Genomic DNA, 23,229 nt, shown 5'->3' on the forward strand with positions numbered 1-23,229 from the left:
AGTTCGCTAATCTAAACCTTGGAAAGTTTATTGCATCTAAAAAAATCCTAATATACAGATACGATTATAGTGGCTGTGTAATTCAAAAATCTTGAATGTCCATTAGATTGTTGTTTTAAGTTTTAACTTTATGTTGCAATATTTTATCGCTTCACCTCTAGCGCCGTGTGCTTCTGTTTTTTATAGTTTACCTTTTATTGAATGTGTTTTTTTTTTAAATTATTTCTTTTTTGATTTTGTGTAATATTAGCAGACAACTTTGTTCCAGCATGTTTGTTGAACACCGGTCTAAGATGTTTCAACTTCGTCATGATCGACGATTTCAAAATCCTTACCCGTGGACGATCGCTGGGATCCTTCCGATTCACTTTCCGATTGCGAGCTAAAATAAATAAGGAATTCTATAAATGTTTGTTTTTTCACAAATATATTTTTTTTATTTAAACATTAAGATTCTCAGTTTTTTTAGTTTACTTTAAATTCAAAAGTATGTGGTATTAAACCGATAAAACATATTTTAAAGGCCTTTGGTGTCTGGCAAAGCGTGCAGAGAGCTTCACGAGAATTCTTATCGCAGGGTTATCGAAGTGAGACAGAAGGTATGTTTTAGGAAATTTTGCCAGAACGCCAGTGAGAGCGTACTAGAGTGATAGATACCAATGAGCTGTTCTCGGAGAACAACGTTACCAGCCACCGTGATTCAAGTGAGGAAGACCTAATATAGGTGAAGGAGCTACGCGACAACCTCAAGTCAGTTCAAATAAAGAAGGCGCTAGTCAGTAATCCAAACACTGTAGGAGACCCATCGACATATCAGTATCTACTGGAAACAGCTGGTAAGGAACTAAAGATGGTATATAAGAGATGGATCGAGAGAGTATATATGTAAGCGCAACAAGAGAGACGTAAATAAAAACACAAAATTTTCGAACTTTTCGTCGAATACCACTCATTATAGTTTGGACACCCTGTTCGCTGACCTCAGCGGCCATTTTTCCCCCGCGTTGTCCCGATACCACTGTAGTACCTTTTTGCTGTAGTGGCAGCTTGCCAAATCTGGCCAAAACGTTACTGGTCCTTAGTGAGATCTAATGTACGGAAGAATACGTTTTCTCAGGCACTCCTCCTTGTACATCTTGGAGTTCATGGTCTTATTTGTCACAAAAACCGGGGTTTTTCGTCCACAGCTGCCAATACCTTGCCACATCAAACACTCTCTTGCAAACTTATCGGCAAAAACGAATTTGAACTTGCCGACAGAAACTCAACGCATCCCGCAAAGGTTTCGTGCCGCAAGCCGAAATGTGCCGGGATAAGGACGGGGGCATCATGATGGACAATCGTGAGGTGATCAAAAGATGGAAGCAGCACTTCGATGAACACCTAAACGGCGCACATGCAGGAGATCAAGACTGTGGGGGAAGGTACATTGCCGGCGTAGCCAACGACGTAGAGGAGCCACTCCCAACGATGAGTAAAGTTAAGGAAGCCATTCGCCAGCTGAATAGCAATAAGTAGGCTGGGAAGGATGGCATCGCAGCTGAGCTCATCAAAATAGACCCGGACAAGTTGATCAATTGACTACATCGGTTGATGGTCCGGATCTGGGACATAGAAAAGCTATCGGAGGAGTGGTAGAAGGGGGTAATATGCCCCATCTACAAGAAGGGCGACAAATTGGACTGTGAGAACTACCGAGCGATCACTGTCCTAAATGCCGCCTACAAATTGCTGTCCCGAATCCTACTCCGCCGTCTAGCGCCACAAGCAAACAGATTCGTGGGAAGTCATCAGGACGGCTTCATGGAAGCACGGTCAACGACGGACCAGGACTTCACATTACGGCAAGTCCTCTTAAAATGCCGTGAACACCAAGTCCCTACGTACCATCTATTCGTCGTCTTCAAAGCCGCATACGACACGATCGACCATGACAAGCTAAGGAAAATCATGGACGAGAACGGCTTCTTCGTGAAACTGACCAGACTGATCAAGGCGACGATGGATGGAACGCAGTGTGTGCGGATCTCGGGTGAATTGTCGAGTTCATTCGTATCGCGCAAGGGGCTTCGAAAAGTCGATGGTCTATCCTGCATGATGTTCAACGTGGCGCTAGAAGGTGTTATTCGACGAGCGATGGGCGAAATGCGGGGCACGATTTTCAACAGATCCAGTCAACTTATCTGCTTTGCCGACGACATTTATATAGTCGGCATATCGTCTGCGGCGGTGGAGGAGATCTATCGCAAACTGAAAAGCTAAGCAGAAAGGATTGGTCTAAAACGAAGGACATGCTGGCCTCCGGATCCGAGACCGACCGAATCTGCTTGTCCAGTAATAACAAGGTCACGATCGACGGCGACAAGCTGGAGAAAGTCGAAGACTTGGCCGCAGACAATGACACCAGCCGTGAGAACCGGCGGCGAATAATCAGCGGAAGTCGTGCCTACCATGGACTCCACAAGCAGCTCGAGGATACTTAGCCCTCGCATATGACGCTCATTAGACCGGTTTTTCTCTACGAGCACGAGACGCTCGAGGAGGACCTGCGCACACTCGGAGTATTCGAGCGGCGAATGTTAAAAACCATTTTTGGCGGCGTGTAGGAGAACAGAGTGTGGAGGCGAAGGATGAACCACGAGCTCGCGACTCTACGGCGAACCCATTATCCAGAAGGTGGTGAAAGCCGCACGGATACGCTGGGCAGGACATGTTGCGAGAATGCCTGTCCTGCAAAACAGATATTCGCAACGAATCCGGTAGGAACGAGACGAGCAAGGTTGCAACGAGCGAGGTGGTTAGACCTAGTGGAACGTGATCTGGCGAATGTGGGGTGCCGGAAAGGTGAAGAACGGTTGCCATGGACCGAGTGTAGTGGAGTTTTATTGTTCATCAGGTTACGTCATGAGACGGAACACCATTTAAATAAATAAATGATAGAGAACTGGATACGCTACAAGAGCTTACGCCTAGATCACCACAAAGCCGAGCTGGTGATCACTAATTTTGACGATTGGCAAACGGCCCTGGACCATCAGTGTATCGGTATTGGTCTGATAGTTATAACCTGAATGTGCCTCTGAAATGAGAGCCATTTAAGTACATGGAGAGACAAGCTTTCAAAATTCACTTAAGCACTCAACTGACTTCTCCAGTATCTAGTAATCGAAAAGGACAATTGTGCAGCAGTCTGGAATTGGACCTCAACAGGATATAGTTACGGAGCTTCACATTGGCGATTCGTGGCAGTGGATTATTTTTGCAGCTCGCCCTGGCGTTGTCCGTGTTTGGTAGTAACGCCAGCTCTGATCATATACAGCTGTAAGGGTAAAGAAAGGTTCGACCTCTCATTTGAGCAAAGCCCTTTAGCGTAATAATGGCTTCGTCTGCTCATTAGGGCAAAGAAGGATTCGGCCGTTCATCCGGGCAAAGTCCAGTAGGGCAAAGAGGGATTCGATAGCCCATAAGAGTAAATAAGTATTGGACCGTCCATCCGGATAATGCCCAATTAGGCATAGAGGCAAAGAGAGATACGACCACTCACCCGAAAAAAAAACCCAATAAAGCAAAAAGGAATTCGGCCGCCCATTAGGGAAAAAGGTATTTGGTAATAGGAAAATGATCGGAGGAAGACTTTACGGAGGTTCCTCAGTAACGTTAAAAGAAAAAAAAAGATACTTTCATACGCTCTTAAAAACTACCACATCTTGTCATTGCGAAAAATGTTTGAAATTAAATAAAAAAAGGCTTAATTATTTTGGTTTATTTAACAAAGACAGTGTATTTATGATTTTCGGATCAATCTGTCAGTACAGAGGTGGAGACGTTGAGATTGGTAGTCTTTTAAATTTTTGTTAAGGTGTGAAACTTCGTTGCAGTGCTCTGGCCCTACCTTCCAGAAAGCCAGAATTGTCGTCAAAAAATATAGAGAAGAATCCCAGATAATAACTTACTTTTTATCTTCATCTCCGTGATCTTCATCCTGCCCATCATCACTGACATTGCCTTCCTTGTCTGCAACAGGAGTTCCGGATGCCGCCTTGCCCTTGTTTCGTTGACGAAGTTGGCTTCCTTCAGCTGTTTTTTTACCTTGCTGATCCTCGGATTCTTGCTCTTTGATTTCATCAATCTTTGGCGGAATTTTACCCGAGGTTCCAGTGTCACCATCCTCGGCATCGCTGTCTTTGTCACGCTTCTTCTTCTTATTCTTCTTCGATTTGTCTTTATCCGATGATCCGTCCTTGTACTCGTGCTAAAATTTAGAAGTGAATCATTTACGATGTTCTAGATAAAATCATATTTCCAAACTTACATCATACAGGGGCCAGAACGAGGCAAAGAATCCTACATCTTCAGTCAAGTTGGGTAGCAACCAGAAGTGGTGTTTGCCACCGGTGAGAATCCATACCAAACAGAAGATGACAAACCTCAGAACGGCCAGACCAAGAATGAAAACCAAGAATCCAGCCGCCGCTATACTGAGATAATAAACACCCTTTCGGAGCATCGGTGGCCACAGAGGGAACAAACAGATCACAATAGCTCCCACCACCAACAGCGCTCCGAATATCCAATAGTGCATCGGGATCGGATCGTACAACCAGACATATGCCTCATGCCCATCGACAAAAAGCTGCTCTGGGTGCATCTCCAGCCTGATTTTGCGCTTCCGTTTTTCTTTCTCTGCAGCGGCTTTGCTGTCCCCTTTGCCACCTTCGGCGTGACTGCTTTCGCCGCCATCAGTGGCTTTATCTTCCTTGGCACTACCCTTGTCCTTTTCCTTTTCGGCCGATTTTTTACTTTTTCCTCTCAGTTCCTGCTCGCTTACCGGCACCTTCTTGGCGCGGTGGAAAAATTTGTGATGCAACATTTCGTCCAGAAAATCGATCGCAGCCTGCCGATGGGGCATCAAGCAGTTGTCCCCTTTGGCAAACTTGGACTCCAGCAGCGCATCAACGGCTCGAATGGCCGAGAAGTATTCGACATTGTGGTTCAAAAATTTGGTCTTCTTCGTTGGGACATTCGATTTCAGCCATTTGGCAACCTTGTACTCATCCTTGGAGGCTTTCTCCAATTCCTGCTCGGCTCCTCCGGGGCCAGTATATTCCTAAAATTGAAAAAAGGAACATTGATCACGTTCATCCAGATAACGTCGATTCAACCAGTTCCGGCGTGTTTAAACGCAAACACCCAGCACATGGTTATATAAATTTTTCCTTTAAATTGAAAATATCTTCTTACTTACGTCGTCACTAAAATCGTATTCATCTTCATAATCCATAAGACCAAGTATTAGAATTAAAAATGATAAGAATTGAAGATGTTAAGTTCCTTAAAAATTCAAATGTTGCATCAGCTATACTTTTCTCGAGAATGCTTCGAAAAGCCTAGTAGATCATTTCTGTTTTTTCGAGTGTTTTTCGTTCTGCAAATATCACCCATAAAATACATTTAAAACACTTGTTTGCTCAAGTGTGAAATTATCAGCTTTCGTTCCATGGCGAAAAAATGCTCGAAATCTCATAACATCTTGCGTTACGTAGCCTTCTGCATTCGTTCGAGATTGACTTGCCTTCAGTTCGATTCCAAATCATCTAGGTGATGAATATGTTTAACGTATTTCCCACGTGTTTTGAAAAGGTGTTCTAATGCTTTTGTTGTGCTTATTACGATGTTTAAAAAGGTTTACAAATCTGTGCCCTCGTTGCGAAGTGTTTCGAAAAAAAAATACTGGAAACTGCCATCAACAAACAAACTGTCTTCGAATTGATAACTCGCATCTTTCTATTCGTAGCAGTTTATAGACAACACGTGTTTTAACGATTTTTGGATAATGTTAGTCATTTTAGTTGATGTTTGTAGGTATGTATTAGCATCAAATGTTTTGCCAAACTTTTGCTGTATTCTCGAAAGAAAAAATAACGAATAAGTCAAATGTACGGTTTTGTCAAAAATACAATTTTAATCACATAATGTATCGATCAACGTTTTCTAAATATTACTTTTCCGGAGTCAAGAAGTCTATTTTTTAACACTAGAAAGACCGCACTAGTCAAAATGACTGGTTGGACACTTTGTTTGTTGAATATCTTTTAAACAATACGCTCTAAAAATTCGCAAAAAATACGACATTTCATGAATTTTGAATCTCTACAAAACTGTGTATTTTTTATTTCACTAGTTCTTTTAATAAGCGAGAAAAATTTCGCCATGGACACTCGGACCGTGACCAGTCAAAATGACTGGTAAAATTCACTACCCTATAACTCAAACAAGATAAATTTTTTTCGCTTGTTTTTGGTTTCATTTGCAATCTACATTTAAGACAATGAGTCCTAGTTGATTTATTGTGGAGAGAAGTGTGTCATTCGTTATGAAATTATTGATTTCCGATGCGAAGTCATGAAAATTTGTAGAAAAAGTTTTCGGATTGACCGCTGTGTGGCGCTTCAAGCACTTGACTCCCAATTTTTTTAGTCCGTTTTGTTGCTCAACTATAATCAAACTTTCTGTCAAAATTTGGCGAAATTTCATCAAGATTTGTAAAAGTTATGTTAGATTTAATACATGTCCATTCGCGAAATCGAGTAGTTTTCGGTGATAAATATGTTTTATACTAAGCTAGAATGAGTGAAATATTTATGAATTGTGTACTCACTTATTCAAATTTGAAGACATCAGCTATGAAACTGAATAATTTAAATGATATTTCAACATGGGTGCATGGAATATTTTTTATATGTTGGTTATCCACCATGGGTGCACGGATACACCGCAGTTTCTGCCCAAGTATGTATTCGCATGCATTCTTAGATTATTAGGTTCGACAAATTTCCAATGGAAGTTCACTTACAGGTATTCCGGCACCCGTGTATATACCTGGCCAGCTGGCAACTGATTGAACATTCTTATTAAACATTAATATTATAAGAAGAAACACATCTTACCTGTCGGCAACTTATGGGGTTTGAGCCCAAGTGTTTTCTTGCCGATACTGGGAACCGCCAGGAATTTTCAGGAATGAAAAAACGGAACTTAAAATAAAAATCGTTATTTTAATCACTATGTCTCAACATGAAAGACATGGTTTCGACTTTGGTTTAGTTAATATTTGTAAGAATGATTTTCAAAAATTTGCCAAAAGTTCAATATTTGATTAAAACGCAGTGAATCCGTGCACTCATAGTAAAAAAACATGTATTTAACACAATTTTTCATTTGAATCTATAAAAGTCTTTATTCTTTACCTTTAGCATGCAAAAAAAATTGATTTTGGATGAATGGCGGTAAATCCGTGCACCCATGGTGAATTTCTCTACTTATAGAAAAAGTATGCTTCAAAACCTACAATATCAGGTATAATTTATAGGCAACGTGTTGAAAAATTTCAGAGCGGTGGATGCTAGAAAATATCTACTAAAACAAAATTGAAGTGAAACCGTGCACCCATGGTCAATACCTATAGCCATCTAACATGATTTTATAATTAAATTGATAATGTGTTTTAATTTTTTGATAATTATTTGAAATATTCATTTTATGACATACGCGCATTCGGCAACTATGCGAAATTGAGGTGATTCCGTGCACCCATGGTGAAAAAATATTTCCATTTTATAACAAAAATTATATCGAATTAATAACAAAAAAATTTGAAAAGAAAAAAGTTAAAAATATTAAGATATAAAAAATTTTCCCTTTACCAGTCATTTTGACTGGTCGCGGTCCGAATAGGTATATTCAATTTGCCGGTCCTTCTAGTGTTAAATATGTTTCATCCAGTATTAGCCATTCTGAGCTATCACACGTTCCAGCATGAGCACAAGAAGTGAAAAGTATTCTACACTCGTTGGGTAATGTTCATTAGACTTAAGTGATAACCAATAATAGGTATGTACCTATACTTACACATTTTCTTTCATCAGATATTGTTCAGTTGCTGTGGCAACTCACTTACACTATTGTGTACTTATATCGTTTATTAACTACTCGTCGTCAACATATAGTATCTTGAATGACACAATTATTATGTCCTTCTTGGTTGATTTATATATTTTTAAACCTTTCAAATGAAGTTCTGTACATAACTCAATTAACATTCTCAGGCTGATCCATCACTCGACTACTTCAATTAATAGATGGGAACCACTGTAAGGTTTCTGTAGTAGGTTTATTAAGGGTTTCATAAAGGTCCCCATCTACGCCACCGTCCGTAGCCTAGAGAAAGCATTCGATTTCGGTGGAGATCGAATCTCGGTCACGGCACTGTTCACGAAAGACGTTGAACACCTGCTTTTGGTAAATTAATGATTAAGTTTTTAATAAAATCATTAATAAGGTTGAAATATCATAAATAATTTAATATACCGTGAAAGCACCAATGGCCGCACACTTTCAACTTTAATCTTTATTTTCTCCGAAATTCAACAACGAAAATTTCTATATTTCGCAGTTTCTGATATAAACGCCACCGATAACAAGCTCGTACTAAAAATCTTCAAACAAGTGTGTAGAATTTCAAATGCCATCATCAAAAAACTACGTTAAAAATTGACTTGAAACAGTGCCATCAATAGTCCTATTTGCCGCTAATTGTATTCGTGTCATAACTCAGGACGTGTCACTAATACTTTTCAATTTTGGGAACATTAACCTCAAAAACGATCGTATTCGTCGGCTGACTGCCCAATTTTTGCACTGAAATTTGTACCGAGAGTTTTTGAGGTTAATTGTCCCGACTCATCTGTACACTTCTTGCACTTCTTGGACGGTAATCGGATTCAGAGAATGCATCGGCTAAAGCCAGTCAAATGAGAACATTCTTGATGATCTGTCTTACCGAGCAGTACTTATTATATAAATCTCAAAGGGGGTTCTTTTTACTTTTAAGTATCATTTTTGCTTCCCATTGTTAAAAATGTGGTACTTCTAGCTTGAAGGAAATAGTGAATAAGTTTTAAGATACTTTTCAATTTGTTTCCATTCTATTTATAAAATTCATATTCTAAACTGTGAATATTTGTTTGTGTTTGTTACATGTCTCTTCAAGCGATTTTTGTTTTTATTCGAAAAACTCAAAATTCCGTGCAACGTAACATTACATTTTTTTATACCGTTGTAATTGGTTATAGTTGGCAACCAAATAAATTTTTATTCCATTGTAACACTTCCTACACCCAAAATAATTTAGAAATTTTTTTACAGTATTTTTCCCGTAAACGAAGATTTTGTTGCATCTCATCGATTCTACGTGATTTTGTAATAACTTCATTCCTTCCACATAGACGACATATGAAATTCACGTAAATGATCTAAAATCCGTTTGGAGCTTTTTTGACGGGCTTGTAGCATATGCGATTCTTAAAAGATAAAAAACGGAACATTCATTCGTCAGTCTTTGTCCCCACAAACTTTGCGTGGAATTGAAGTGAAAGAATATAGTGTTCTCGCTGATTTTATGCCCAACATCGATGTCGAGAAAGAGGACAACCGTAAAAAAAAGACAGCAAGCAATGCAGTGAGTAGAAAGATATTCATCGTATTTTCTCTAAATTATTCATTTGTTTTTTTTTTTAATTTCTAGTACTGAACGACGACAGTGGCCCTGGTGTCGTAGAAAAAAGACATGATGGTGATGCATTTCTCAATCCTGCAGCGGCTGGAGGATCAAGGCTTTCAGTGAAAGGCCGGAAGTTGCAAAACTGGTGGTCCTCAAATGCATCTACCGGTAAGTCAAGATTGCAAGTGGCATATTAATATAAATTTTAATTTTTACTATAACTTTACAGGCACAGCAACATAGTTGGTACTATATCAGCAATAGAAAAAATAGATGCAATGGCAAATTAACTATAAGTTGAAAATATTCCGCAGTATAAACGATTATACGTAAATTTATAGTTGAATTATTATTAAAATGCTTTTCCAAATATAGTTTTTTTGGTTCGATTATAGTCGTTTTACCATCTTTATGGCATTCGCGTCTTTATCAACGTAACAGTTGGCGGATCGATATTGAAAAACTTATCCGGTACAACTGTGTTCGATGTTTACTCTTGGGCTCGAACTCACGAACATCGGCTGAGGAGACAACAGACTTGCCAACAGAGCTATATCACAAGCCACGTTCGAAATATAGTAATAGTATAAATGATTAATAGAAACAATGAAACTGATTAAAATAACATTTCGATACTAATAATTTCACGTAACATTCACTGTTCAAGCCAATTGTCATCAGCTTGAAGAATTATTTACTTCCAGAATATTCTAGAAGTTCTAGTTGATGTAACACCTACGTGCTTTCGAACGTTCTGGATATTCTGTTTGCTTCCACACCATTCATACTGTTAGAAGGTTCCAGAACCATCCATTCATTTATAAGCTTGTGTTCCCGGAAGATTCCAGAAGGTTCGATATGCGTATAAATACAGCCTCGCACAGCGAGGTGAGTCAGTTGAATTTAGATTCCGCGTGTGTTATATACTATCGATTTAAGACGTGTAAAGATTAATATAGAGAACTGTTTAAGTAAAGTTTGTGTTCTTCTTCATTCTACGAATCCGAAAGTTTGGAATTTTACCTAAGCCCAAAATACAGTCCACACTGCCGAAACATTGGTCCTAATCGAACCGGATTAAGTGATTAAGCGTCGATTCCAAACTACCCATGAAGTGAGAACAATCCGATGTGTAGATAGTGTAAAAGTGTACAAACCGTCACTGAGACATTTCAAAAGTTTGTTTGGAAGTGTAGTGTTTCTCCAAGCTGAACTGTTCCAGATTCTTCTTTTCTAAAATCAGTGGATTCCGTGCTGTATTACGTAAAAAAACCGTGAGCTTAGTCCAACCTTGAATCAGAATGGCAAGCACCAGTTCAACTCCAAAGGATATGGGATCTAAGAAAAAGCCTCGTAAATTGGCCGAAGCCGGAGCATTTGAGGACAGGATAAACATTCTTATTCATCAGAAAAACATGGAACAGAGCATAGTTAAGCGCATATTCAATTCCATGCACCTCCAAGATTGCGAAATACAATTGTTATCCCAAGGTCAAGTCAGGGCCTTCCAGGTGATGTTAGAAAAAGCTCGTACTGAATACCGCTCACTCCATAGACAAATTTTGGATATGGTTCCCTCTGGAGAACGTAGTCCACATGATGACCACTTTGCGAAATTTGAAGACCTTTATTTAGAGGTTATGATTGCACTCGAGGAGCAATCGTGCAGAATATCTTCAAGCTCCACTACTTCTACCACGTCTTCGCCTATGATTGTCCACCAGCCCCTGCAAATGCCAATCCCAACTTTCGATGGAAGCTACGAAAGTTGGCCAAAATTCAAAGCCATATTCAAGGATCTGGTAGATAAATCGCCTGACTCTCCAGCCATCAAACTTTACCACCTCGAAAAAGCCTTGGTAGGGCATGCAGCTGGTCTCATTGATACCAAGACCATCAATGAGGGAAATTACAAACACGCCTGGAAAATATTAGAGGAGAGGTTCGAGAACAAGCGTCACCTCATTGACACCCACATCGCCGGTTTGTTCAATCTTAAGAAAACTTCTAAGGAAAACCATACAGAGTTAAGAGCGTTAGTTGACGAGTGCACTAGGCATGTAGAGGGCCTCAAGTTTTTGGATCAAGAATTCACAGGTGTGTCTGAGCTGATGGTGATCCACTTGTTGACGTCAGCATTAGATAAAGAAACCCGTTTCCACTGGGAAAGCACCGTCAAGAATGGAAGCATGCCAAGCTACTCCGAAACCATTAAATTTCTTAAAGAACATTGTTTTATCCTCGAACGCTGCAATAGTTCCTCATCGCAAACTAACCAGCAACAGCCGAGTCAATACGGAAATAATTCTATCCAAACGAAATTTACGTCAGCAGTAACAACCAGCAAACCTCCTATATGGTGTGATTTCTGCGGTAAGCGACATTTCAACTTTACCTGTTCGGAATTCAAGACTCTATCGATCCAAAGTCGACTCTCCAAAGTAAGGAATCTAAAAATGTGCTTCAACTGCCTGCGACGAGGACATCGGAGCATAAATTGTTATTCGAACAAAACCTGCGTCAAATGCCAAAGACGTCACCACACATTGTTGCACGCCGAAAACCAGACCAAACATACCAAATCGAACGCTATGTTAATGTTTCCACCTTCAACCAGGCAGCCTTTAAAGCAAACGGAAGCTGTAGCCCCAGTTGGTGATCATCCTACCCCTTACCGATGTCCCTCAATTGGTCCAGTTGTTCAAGCAAACACCGCTTTCATCGAGCAACAGAATAAATCCAATATTGAACAATGTGAAGCGCAGAGTGATATCAACTACCACAGTCTACTCAAACAAATCGAAGCTTTGATAAGTTCTAGCCTTGATACGACAAACCCGAAATCCATGTTGAGACCTAACGAAGTTCCTAATGTTAATAATGAGCAACGTTCAAGTTCCTGTACTTCCGGGCGGGAGTATGTTCAAGCCAATTGTCATCAGCTTGAAGAATTATTTACTTCCAGAATATTCTAGAAGTTCTAGTTGATGTAACACCTACGTGCTTTCGAACGTTCTGGATATTCTGTTTGCTTCCACACCATTCATACTGTTAGAAGGTTCCAGAACCATCCATCCATTTATAAGCTTGTGTTCCCGGAAGATTCCAGAAGGTTCGATATGCGTATAAATACAGCCTCGCACAGCGAGGTGAGTCAGTTGAATTTAGATTCCGCGTGTGTTATATACTATCGATTTAAGACGTGTAAAGATTAATATAGAGAACTGTTTAAGTAAAGTTTGTGTTCTTCTTCATTCTACGAATCCGAAAGTTTGGAATTTTACCTAAGCCCAAAATACAGTCCACACTGCCGAAACATTGAGTTGTTAATCTGATCCGCGTGTTTTTACGTCGTCCTTCGTGAAGTAACCTACCAACAAGTGACCTTTCAAAGTGAATATAAGAGAAAAAGTTGAGAATAATAAAGAGTAAAATTGTAGTGCTAATTAAGCGAGTGTTTTCATTAGTTCGCCAAAAAATACAGTCCATTGCCAAGACATTGGTCCTTCGAGCCGGATATGAACCAGTGACCTATGGATACAGTCCACCAAACCAAATTCCAACCATCTTAAATTCACGTAAATTTTAGATGACATTCATGAAGCAACGATTCTTATTAGGGGAAGGTTTACATGTTTTGTTCGTAGCAACTACACAGAAATTTTTTTTGACAATTACGTGTCACTGAAACTGCAACCTTTAAAATAAATCAACCTGTAATCAACAAAACCTGTAATTTTAAATTGTTTTCCTTGAAAATTAACGAAGATTCATTTATTATCACAGCAAATGTCCTGTAAAAAAGTTGTACACTGAAAATTAAATGTCACGTAATTCGTTTTTCGACCTGTAAAATTACGGTAAATGTCCTGCTCCCTTTTGTTACAGGACATTTGCGTAATTTTACAGGAAATAATTTTTGCTGTGTACGTGAAAATCAATTGGATAAAAAATATATAGATTTTCACGTAGCCGCTACGTGCAGATTATTTTGCGTGTACAAACAACACGTCTTTGATATAACTTTAACTCTCTCAATCAGGTTATAAGCCTGGCCGTTTTGTAGGAAGATTTTTGTAGGGATCCTACAAGAAAGCATCCCCGGAATCGAAAAACTCGTGCTAACTCATCTAGAACTCGATGAGTTGTAGAGTACGGTTAAGCCGGAGCGCAAGCCGAATGGAACATACGAAGCCGTCGACGGTGCAAAGGATAAGAAGGTACGAGCAAAGGCGATATTGCTGATCGATCCCTTCAATTATGTCCACGTCATGCACGCTAACTTTTGGCTACCCCTTAACGATACTTTTGACCCGTTATTCAATAAGACTGGGAGAACTCCTTTTTACGGATAAAGTCCCTTTACCCTTTAAGGAGTACTCAGCTTGATAACGCTTGTAGCGGATGAAAATTACCCCTTATTTCAAATGCTTGTAGCGGATCAAAATTACCCCTTATTTGAAATGCTTGCGCTTGGTGGAGGAGCTCTTTTTTATTAAAATTCGTTTGCTGGGAAATTAGTAAAACCAAAATGTTATTGTTTCATTTTGTTTATTGGAATATGTGCAAGTGCTTTTTAAACATTTTTCTTTGAAATAAAAGGATTGTTTTCCTCACAATTTTAGTATATGTATTGTTGTTCATCAATTATATGAAACGTCCCACGTTGCTTGGAATGTATTCTGAAACAAGATTGGAGATTAAATTTGAAATAAAAAAAAAAACAATGAAACCAATAAAACAACTTACTAGTAACTTTTTAATCAACTACGATTCTGACTTCAAATCAATTCCTCCGTGTTTTTTTTTATATTTGGGGGCTCGTCTGAGATTGCGCATCTGCTGGTGTCATGCTCTGTATGAATATTTACCTGATTAATTTAAAAAAATGTTATTTATATTTTAACTTAAAAACTTACCAAGCAATCTCTCATTCTTCATGACTAATTCATCGAAGAAAAAATAACGCTTTGGATTTGACAACATCTAAAACAACGCCTTTTGAAGGGAATCGAGCTATTCGAAATAAGGGGTAATATTGATCCGATAAAATGGCCCGTTATTTGACAGATCGTGGAGGTTCTCAATAACGGGTCAATTTTACGCCTTTAAGGGGTAGCCAAAAGTTTTTTTTTTTTTTTTTGTAAATTATTTATTTGAAACGGCTCATACCTTTAGGCTTTAAGGAGCCAAACTCGTTTTGTTTGATTACAATTGTGTACTTAGATCTAGTTCACTTTTTTTTTTTGAAGAAAAAGAAAGATAGAAAGGGAAATATGAAAATAAAGAGAATTATAGTCGAAGATCGATAGCTTTTAGGAAAAGGTATATCTCGAACATATAGTCCAAGTCCATCATACCTAATACATCCCTCACTGGAACGTCGGGTGGTTTTCCTCGGGCCCGAAGGGAATCTATAAAGTTCGCTCTGGCGAATAGGTGGTCCTCACACGACCAAACAATATGCTCGATGTCATGGTAACCTAGACCACATCCGCATAAATTGCTGCCAGCAATATTTAAACGATAGAGTACCGCATTCATGGAATAATGATTGGACATGAGACGGGAAAATATACGAATAAAATCCCGAGTCAGGTTCAATCTATTAAACCAGGGTTTAAGGCTTACCTTTGGGATAATCGAGTGGAACCACCGACCCAACTCATCCTCGTCCCATCTACGCTGCCAGTTGACAAGAGAGTTTCTTCGAGCCAAGAAGTAAAATTCGTTGAATACGATTTCACGCTGGTAAATGTTGCCTTCCATCGCACCCACTTTTGCAAGGGAATCTGCCCTCTCATTGCCTGCTATTGAGCAATGTGAGGGGACCCAGATAAAGGTGATAGAAAAGCAACGTCTTGATAAAGTGGTCAATATATCTCGTATCATTTCGAGGAAGTACGGCGTGAATTTTCCTGGTTTTATAGAGCGGATTGCTTCAACAGAGCTGAGACTATCAGTTATAATATAGTAGTGTTCAATAGGTCGTGTGGCGATACTATTCAAAGCCCAGTGAATAGCTGCTAACTCTGCAACATATACAGAGCATGGTGACTGGAGACTGTGAGATGCGCTGGATATTTCGTTGAACACTCCAAATCCTGTTGTTTCCTCTATAAGTGATCCATCGGTAAAGTACATTTTATCAGCATCGACGTGTCTATATTTAGCTTCGAAAATTCTTGGAATCAGAAGAGGACGATGCGGATCCGGGATTCCACGAATTTCCTGCTGCATAGACAAATCAAACTGGACAGAAGAATGATCGTAGTCTGGGTTACAAACACGAGTTGGAGAATACGAAGAAGGGTTTACCTGCATTGACATGAGGATATGGTATATAGACATAAATCTGGTTTGAACATTTTGCTCAAGTAACCTTTCGAAATTTACAATCACCAATGGGTTCATGACCTCACACCTGATGAGGAACCGAAGTGATAGTAAATTGAATCGATCTTTCAAAGGGAGTATTCCTGCCAAAACTTCAAGACTCATGTTGTGTGTTGAGGGCATACAGCCCAAAGCGATACGGAGACAACGGTATTGGATACGCTCTAGTTTGATGAGGTGAGTTTTGGCAGCTGACTGGAAACAGAAGCTACCATATTCCATAACGGATAGAATAGTTGTTCGATACAATTTGATAAGATCTTCTGGATGGGCTCCCCACCAGGTGCCAGTAATTGATCGGAGAAAATTGATTCTTTGTTGGCATTTTCCTTTCAGATACTCAATGTGGGCTCTCCAGGTACACTTGGAATCAAACCAAACCCCAAGATACTTGAAACTCCTCGATTGAGTGATCGTTCTGCCTAGGAGTTGAAGCTTAGGTTGAGCAGGTCTACGTTTCTTAGAGAAAACAACCATTTCCGTTTTCTGAGGGGAAAACTCAATCCCAAGCCCCAAAGCCCAGGAAGACAATCTGTCTAAAGTATCTTGTAAAGGCCTGTGCAGATGAGACTCAGTAGATCCTGTGACAGACACTACTCCGTCATCTGCAAGTTGTCTTAGAGTGCAGCCTTCAGAGAGACAGCTGTCGATGTCACTCACATAAAAGTTGTACAAAAGTGGACTCAAACATGAACCCTGTGGGAGGCCCATGTAAGATGTTCTTCTAACTGCAAAATCTCCGTGAGCAAAGTTCAAATGTTTCTCACAAAGTTAGCCAAAAGTTAGCGTGTGGACGGCAGCACTGCTCTAAAGGTATGAGAGAAATTTCAATCCGCATTCGAGGACCGCGGTCTGAACATCTACTGAACAACATCGGTTTCCAAATATCCGAGGAGAGGATTGGTTCCATGTTCCTAGCAGGACTTCCTTCGGAGTACCGTCCCATAATAATTGCTCTGGAGAATCCCGGGCTCCCCATCACTAGAGATGCAATCAAGACAAAGTTGCTACAAGAGCTTCAAATCCCGAAGGTTGATGCGACACTTTTATAAAAAAAAAAGCGATACGATGGCAGTGGTCGATGCAGCGGTAGCAGCAAACAGTCGAAATTGGTTCCCCCTGAAGGTCCAAATTAACGAAAATGCCACAAGTACGGACACGGACACTACGGACACTTTTAGGGATGGATCATCCCAGAGGATGAAAATCCCGTACAAAAAAAAAGTACGGACACTTAGCTAAAGATTGTAACAGCACCAAGTTCGACAAGGTTTTTTCACTGATTTCTCTACGCATCAAGCTGTTAAAAACGACAAATGGATTTTCGACTCTGGGGCGAGTGTTCATATGACAAAAATTCGCGAATTGCTGGATAACATCAGAGTCTGATGATCAGACCCTCAAGTGAAACGGTGACTGGAAAACGTTCCAGCGACATTTTCAAACTGGAACAACGTACGGGAAGCGTACTAGCTTGTTCATCAGTTGACAGTTTGGATGTCTGATATCGAAGACGACACCTTGATGGAGTCAGGAAACTTGGTAACAGTTTGGTCAACGGCGTCAAGATCTCCAAGGAAAGTGAGGGTGAGGTATGTCTGGAGCTGGTCCATACTGATCTGAATCTGTGGGCCGATTGATGTGAAGTCGTTGTCACATGAACGCTACTATATCGTGTTTGTATGTAGAACGACAATCCGGAAGCAGTCTCAAGATTCTTAGAAGTTATAAGGACTTTCCGAGTGGATACATATTCCTATTCTAAGGTGGAAAAGCACCCTGGGCCTGCAAGAGGCAACCCACCGTGGCAATGTCGACATGTGAGGTGAAATATATGGCAATGTCGACATGTGAGGTGAAGTATATGGCTGTCTCTGCTGCAGTTCAAGAAGTGTCGTGGTGGAATGAAATGTTATCGCAATTCGGCAAATCAGAACTCGTTCGTCTGTTTTGCGATAACCAAATCACAGTCCCAGCAAATATAAAATTGTAATAGAAATGATAGCTCAAATCGTAAACAATGTTAATGCGAATCGCAATTCCTACCAAATAAGTAAACGATCGTAAAAATCGTTACTTAAAGTCGATATAAATAAGATATGGTAAAAGAGTCCGCTATGTTTGCCATTTTTTCTCCAGAGCGGGATTCAAGTGAGAAAACAACCTTTTATTCTCTCTGCGATAAGCAGTGCAACCAGATTGCTAAAAATCAGATGGTTCATTTGGAAAAATTGTCCAATGAGAGAAACAGCAAATAATGTCACTGGCAACGATTAGCATGCATTGAGAGCAAAACTTGCACTCCCTCGCATGCTTTCAGGATATACGAATAAGGTGTTGAATAGAGTCAGTTTTGTATAATTCTTATCGTTCGAGCCAGGAGATAAAAATATGTACCTAGGTATGTATATTGCCTCCACTTTGGTAGGTAAATGCTGTTTTTTCCGAGTTTTATGCGATGATTCCATAATGTATATGAAACGTATAACAAATTTTGTTGCGAAATATACCTAAACAAATGTATGCTGGGGTACGTTTCGCGAGAAACGGCAACTAACAAAATTTTCATTCCATTGTAACACTTCCTACATACCACACGTGGAAACCAAAAATAAATAATTAACATACTCTTTTCCGAGAGCGTTAATTATCATTTTATTTTGTGTTGTGTTGTGTTTGTGTTTTGTGTTTATTATTTTATTTTGTGTTTTTTTAAAATATTTACAGGAGGAAACCCCGAGGGATCTTATTATTGGAATCTAAAGAAAAGTTATTGAATTTTGTTAAGAACCGATATGAAGTTTCTTTTATTGTGAAAATCTAGCGTTATTGACAGATTAACGGAAATTTTGAAAAACTGCTGCTTTTGAAAGTTCGTCTGTACTTCTATCTCGAATTTCAGAATCCAAATATGCCAAATATTTTTCAAATAACGTCAACATTACAATTTACTACTAAAACACCTGTTTTTGTTAATGCAAATGACTACAAAACACAACATTTTTGGTGCCTATTTAATAACTGATATTGTAAGATTTTACTATCCTTATTAAAAATCATTCGTCATATTTTATCTGCCACCTATAGTTTGGTGATATGGTGTAGGGAAATTTTAAAATTGATCGATTTTGAGCAAAATCGTTCTTTGAAAACTAATAAACTAAATTAACTTAACTGAAAACTAAAACACTGATATCCTTCATTCAATCAAGGATTCAGATATTCTTTAGTTTCAGACATACAACATGTTTAAAAATTAAATTCTACATTTTCTATAAATTTGAATAGATAAGATTACAACTTTTTCTTACACCATTCAAGAAAGTCTTTGAGTATTTGATATTACAGTAGTTTTTCGATTTTATCTCTGTTTGATTTTTTCAGTACTCGCCAAATTCATGCTCGATTTTATCACGGTTATTGTTTCGATTTTATCACGCGTTTTTAGAAAACATTCAGAAACTATTTCCAGGATCTTAATTTTCTTCCAAAAGCGTAGAGCGTCTTTGTTCATATTTTTTATGGTTTATGTTATGGTATAAAAGTATTCAATATCATGAAAATGTCATTGAACTGCTTACTTTTGCCGTTTGGATTTTAAAAACATTTGTAATAATTGACTTAAGTATTTTAATGTCACGCAAATGCTAGTGTTGTTATTTGTGCTTGGTACGCCGCTCAAAAAAAAAAAACATTTTTTGGTTATGTGAATCATATAAAGATGTGGGTACATTTATGCGTTTTTGAATAGAGATAAGAGTCTCTGATTTCTGCTAGCTTTGCCTTAAAATATGTTAAAAGGACTTTAAAACATTTAACGAATAGGTAAACTTTTGAGTGAATCAAAGGTGTGAAGATTGAAATATTGAAATTTGCAGAAGATATTTTTTGATGCAGTTTCTTTTTTCAAAAAGGACTTAACACGTTGACGAAAATTTGCGTCTATAGCCGTCAAGTTCAAGTTCACTATGTGACATGACGCCAATAGCCGTCCAATACGAAACGGTCGTTTTTAGACACTGCGGCTGTAGCAGCACAAATGTGCATTTACCAGCGTACAAGTAGAAGCCTAGTGTCATGTTTTCGAAAAAAAATTTAGTAGGGTAGGTGTACTATCCTCCGTCGTATCCCTCTGATTCGTCGCAATTCAAGAATGCATGTTTTAGTGTCAATTTTCGAATTTCACTTGTGTCTACTGTCCGTCAACGTGTTAAGAGATGGCGACTGTTAACTTTCCATAAAAACTAAATATTTTACCTTAATAAGATGTACACTATCAAACTTGTAATCTACATGGTTAAATATCAATAAAAAAAAATCTCAAAATTGCCATAGACGAGAATAATTTGAACTGAAATCGATCTTTTGTGTTCAATAAACTTTGATAATTACATCTCATGATCAAAATTTATTGATACAAAACGTTTTCACTACTGAAAACATAATAAATTATTGATTAAAGACAATAAAAATACACTTTTCAGTTCAATTTTGAGTTATTTCGCAAAATTCCGGGAATTTTTATGACCGTGATAAACTTGAAAAACTACTGTAATGTTTTTGAATTCATTTAAAAACTTTGTTGTAGACTGCAAACCGGTTTTAACTATGCTTTAAGAAATATCCACACTTGAAGGGCGAGTGGCGCGAATGGTCGTCCATCTCTTCTTATGTCCAAGTAATATCTGAACGGCCTCCTTCAGCTTGTACCTGCAATAAAAATCGTAATGGCAAACAGATAGCACGACCGTTGGGATATTTAAGTATCTTGTTCATTCTAAAATGATTTAGGTACCTGTTTTAACTTTGACTAATGAAAATCAGACACATTCTCAAGCTCAATCAAAGATCTCTAGGTAGGGCTGAGTAAGGTTAAATATACAGTTATGCAGTATAAGTAACTTGTTGTTTACCTTGTTTAAGCTTAAAAAATTGGCAAAAAACCATTATTTTTCGTAAAAAAAATTCAAGTTTTTTTGGAAAGAGCATTTTGTATCGATATAAAATCATAGTTAGGGTCAAGAAAATATTTCTATTTTTTTAATAAAAGTATCCACCGACACCGCAAACTACATCTCCTTTACAGCGTAATCGGAAAAGTCGATCTTGTTCTGAATAGTTCATCTGTCTTGCTCATCAAATTCATATTCATCAGCTTACTATCTTGGGTGGTCGCAAATTTGCACAATATTTGCGTTTTGTGTTATGAGACCTAGATCTTAGACAGTCTGTATAAAAAAAACGAATCAACCACAAGAACGTGATATTGCATTATCTTTAAAACAATAAGAATAGATCGAAAATAATTTTTTTTTTTATAGAACTATGTTTTTTATAGGTCATCTAGGGTCATTATTCTTCGTTGATTGAAGTGAAGAAAATTTTTGAATAAAATTTGTCTAAATTTAAAAAAATAAATATTTCTTAGATTGAAATGATTGAAGATACACAACAGACCTGTTTGAGAATGATTGGGAAGATGATCAATCATATGTGTCCAAATAAAAGGTTTGAACGATCAATCGATTAGGAAACAGCCGTATAAAATGTACCTTAGCTATTATAGTTGAAAATAAAAAACTATCAATTAATGACATTATTGACATTACTTGTGCACCTTAGTTTTTTAACTTATTTCTATTTATTGCTTCGTTTCAGCAGCTGATCTAATGATAACTTTTCGCATGTTTCCGCTATTTGCTCACAGACCCATTTGGTTATAGACACTATAATTTCATATAGTCTGGCAAAGCGGATGACGGGAGCCAATCGAACTGTCATTCGCGCGGAGCCAATCGAGCATTCTACGATAATGTTCAAGCTCTTCATAACTCTCTCCAGTTGCCTAATAAAAAATACTTTCTCAAATTCGTAAATAATATGCTATTTTTGTCACTTCAACTCGAAATCGCTTTAGGAAAATATATTATGATCTATAGGTAAAAAAATAGTGAAAATTATGCTAAATAACTTTAGTTTATGTTATCAAAATGCCAGAAAAGCTTTGTGAATCACAATACTTTAACCATGATTTCCCAATATTTAGAAAGTTTGCTCGATTGGCTCCGCGAATGACAGTTCGATTGGCTCCCGTCATCCGCTTTGCCAGACTATATGAAATTATAGTGTCTATACATTTGGTCATTTAGAAGAAGGGTCTCCGAGGAAGGGTCAGTCCCGTTATATGGGAAGACTTTGCATGCCAACTCTGAAAACTCCACCCTTTCTTGTGGAGGAAATTTTTTTTCGAAACTAATTTACGAAGAACCCAATTGTTTTCGTATGCAAATGATCCATTTGTTCTAGTAATTTAAAACTACGTGTCTAAATAAAAAATAAACGTCATCTTTCATCTTCGATAAAGCAAGGAACAAACGGGCAAAGAAAAACAGCAAAAACTTTCACTGCTCGAGATCGGTTTGGTAGTGGAAAAAGATGATGTTATCAACCTGGCCAATCGACCAGGTTAGACACCCTCGATATTGAACCCATTTCCTTTCGATCGGAAGTACTTACATCTTTACGCTTCTTGGATCGCTTTTTGTCCGCCATCGGTGCAGAATATTTGCTCGCTTTCCAGCTGGGTCTTGATTATTTTGGTACTTTTCGCCAACACACAAAAATACTACGCGTAAAAGCCGTCGTCGACGTCGCCTATCCCGTGCTGCTGGATGATTATTTGATGCGTTGGTGCGGAGAGGACGTCGACGCTGGACTCTCTCGTATTTAGAAAACTCTCACTCTCTTTTTACAATTTTGACGTTTTTCCAATGCTTTCTCCGCCATTTTCGAATATCTAGACAGTACACTGATAATAAAATCAATTTAGATGAAAAATCGAATTTTAAATTATCTACATATTTAAGGTGATTGAACTATTTGGAATGAAACGAAGCCCTCCTTCAAATGATATTAAAAAATTAAAATTTCTTGTTTTTTGTGGATTTGCATGCCATGCAAACTTTCATGTACTTAATATATTGATTATTTTTGTGGCCTGGGGGAAGTTGATCTAAATAGCAAATCACAGAAGTTGGCCACAGCTTAAACTGACGACAAATACTAATCTCCGAAAAAATATCACATTGTTTCAGGCTCGGCATATTACTTTGAACTTTCGAAAAATAACACATCGGAATGCGAGTCTAAATTTTCTCTCGACACACTGTTTCGTATTATGATTTTAAATTTTTTAAACCTTTATGAACAAATTTCTTAATAAAACAAAGTTATTAAGAGAATGAGTGTGGATTTTTATGAACCGGATTATTTTT

General features: G+C 38.3%; 1 protein-coding gene across 1 annotated transcript; it reads right to left on the reverse strand.

Annotated features, from left to right (window-relative positions):
* Positions 1-201: 201 nt before the first annotated feature.
* Positions 202-22,712, reverse strand: LOC129746134 (translocation protein SEC62). Its single transcript, XM_055739633.1, has 4 exons — positions 22,472-22,712; positions 4,313-5,107; positions 3,954-4,252; positions 202-382 (listed from the first exon to the last, which is right to left on the reverse strand). The coding sequence occupies exons 1-4, from the start codon at positions 22,505-22,507 to the stop codon at positions 289-291; spliced, it is 1,224 nt and encodes a 407-aa protein (XP_055595608.1). The 5' UTR covers positions 22,508-22,712; the 3' UTR covers positions 202-288.
* Positions 22,713-23,229: the final 517 nt, after the last annotated feature.

Source organism: Uranotaenia lowii, chromosome 2 (genome assembly GCF_029784155.1).
Source record: "Uranotaenia lowii strain MFRU-FL chromosome 2, ASM2978415v1, whole genome shotgun sequence".
In the NCBI taxonomy this organism is placed as follows: Eukaryota; Metazoa; Arthropoda; class Insecta; order Diptera; family Culicidae; genus Uranotaenia; species Uranotaenia lowii.

What these genes read in the sequence shown, in the direction of transcription:
- LOC129746134 (XM_055739633.1), bottom strand. Translation starts at nt 22,507, where the DNA reads ATGGCGGACAAAAAGCGATCCAAGAAGCGTAAAGAT. An exon ending in GATCCAAGAAGCGTAAAGAT is followed by an intron (nt 5,108 to 22,471) that starts GTAAGTACTTCC and finishes TTTCAATTTTAG; the next exon opens with GAATATACTGGCCCCGGAGG. An exon ending in CGTTCTGGCCCCTGTATGAT is followed by an intron (nt 4,253 to 4,312) that starts GTAAGTTTGGAA and finishes TCTAAATTTTAG; the next exon opens with CACGAGTACAAGGACGGATC.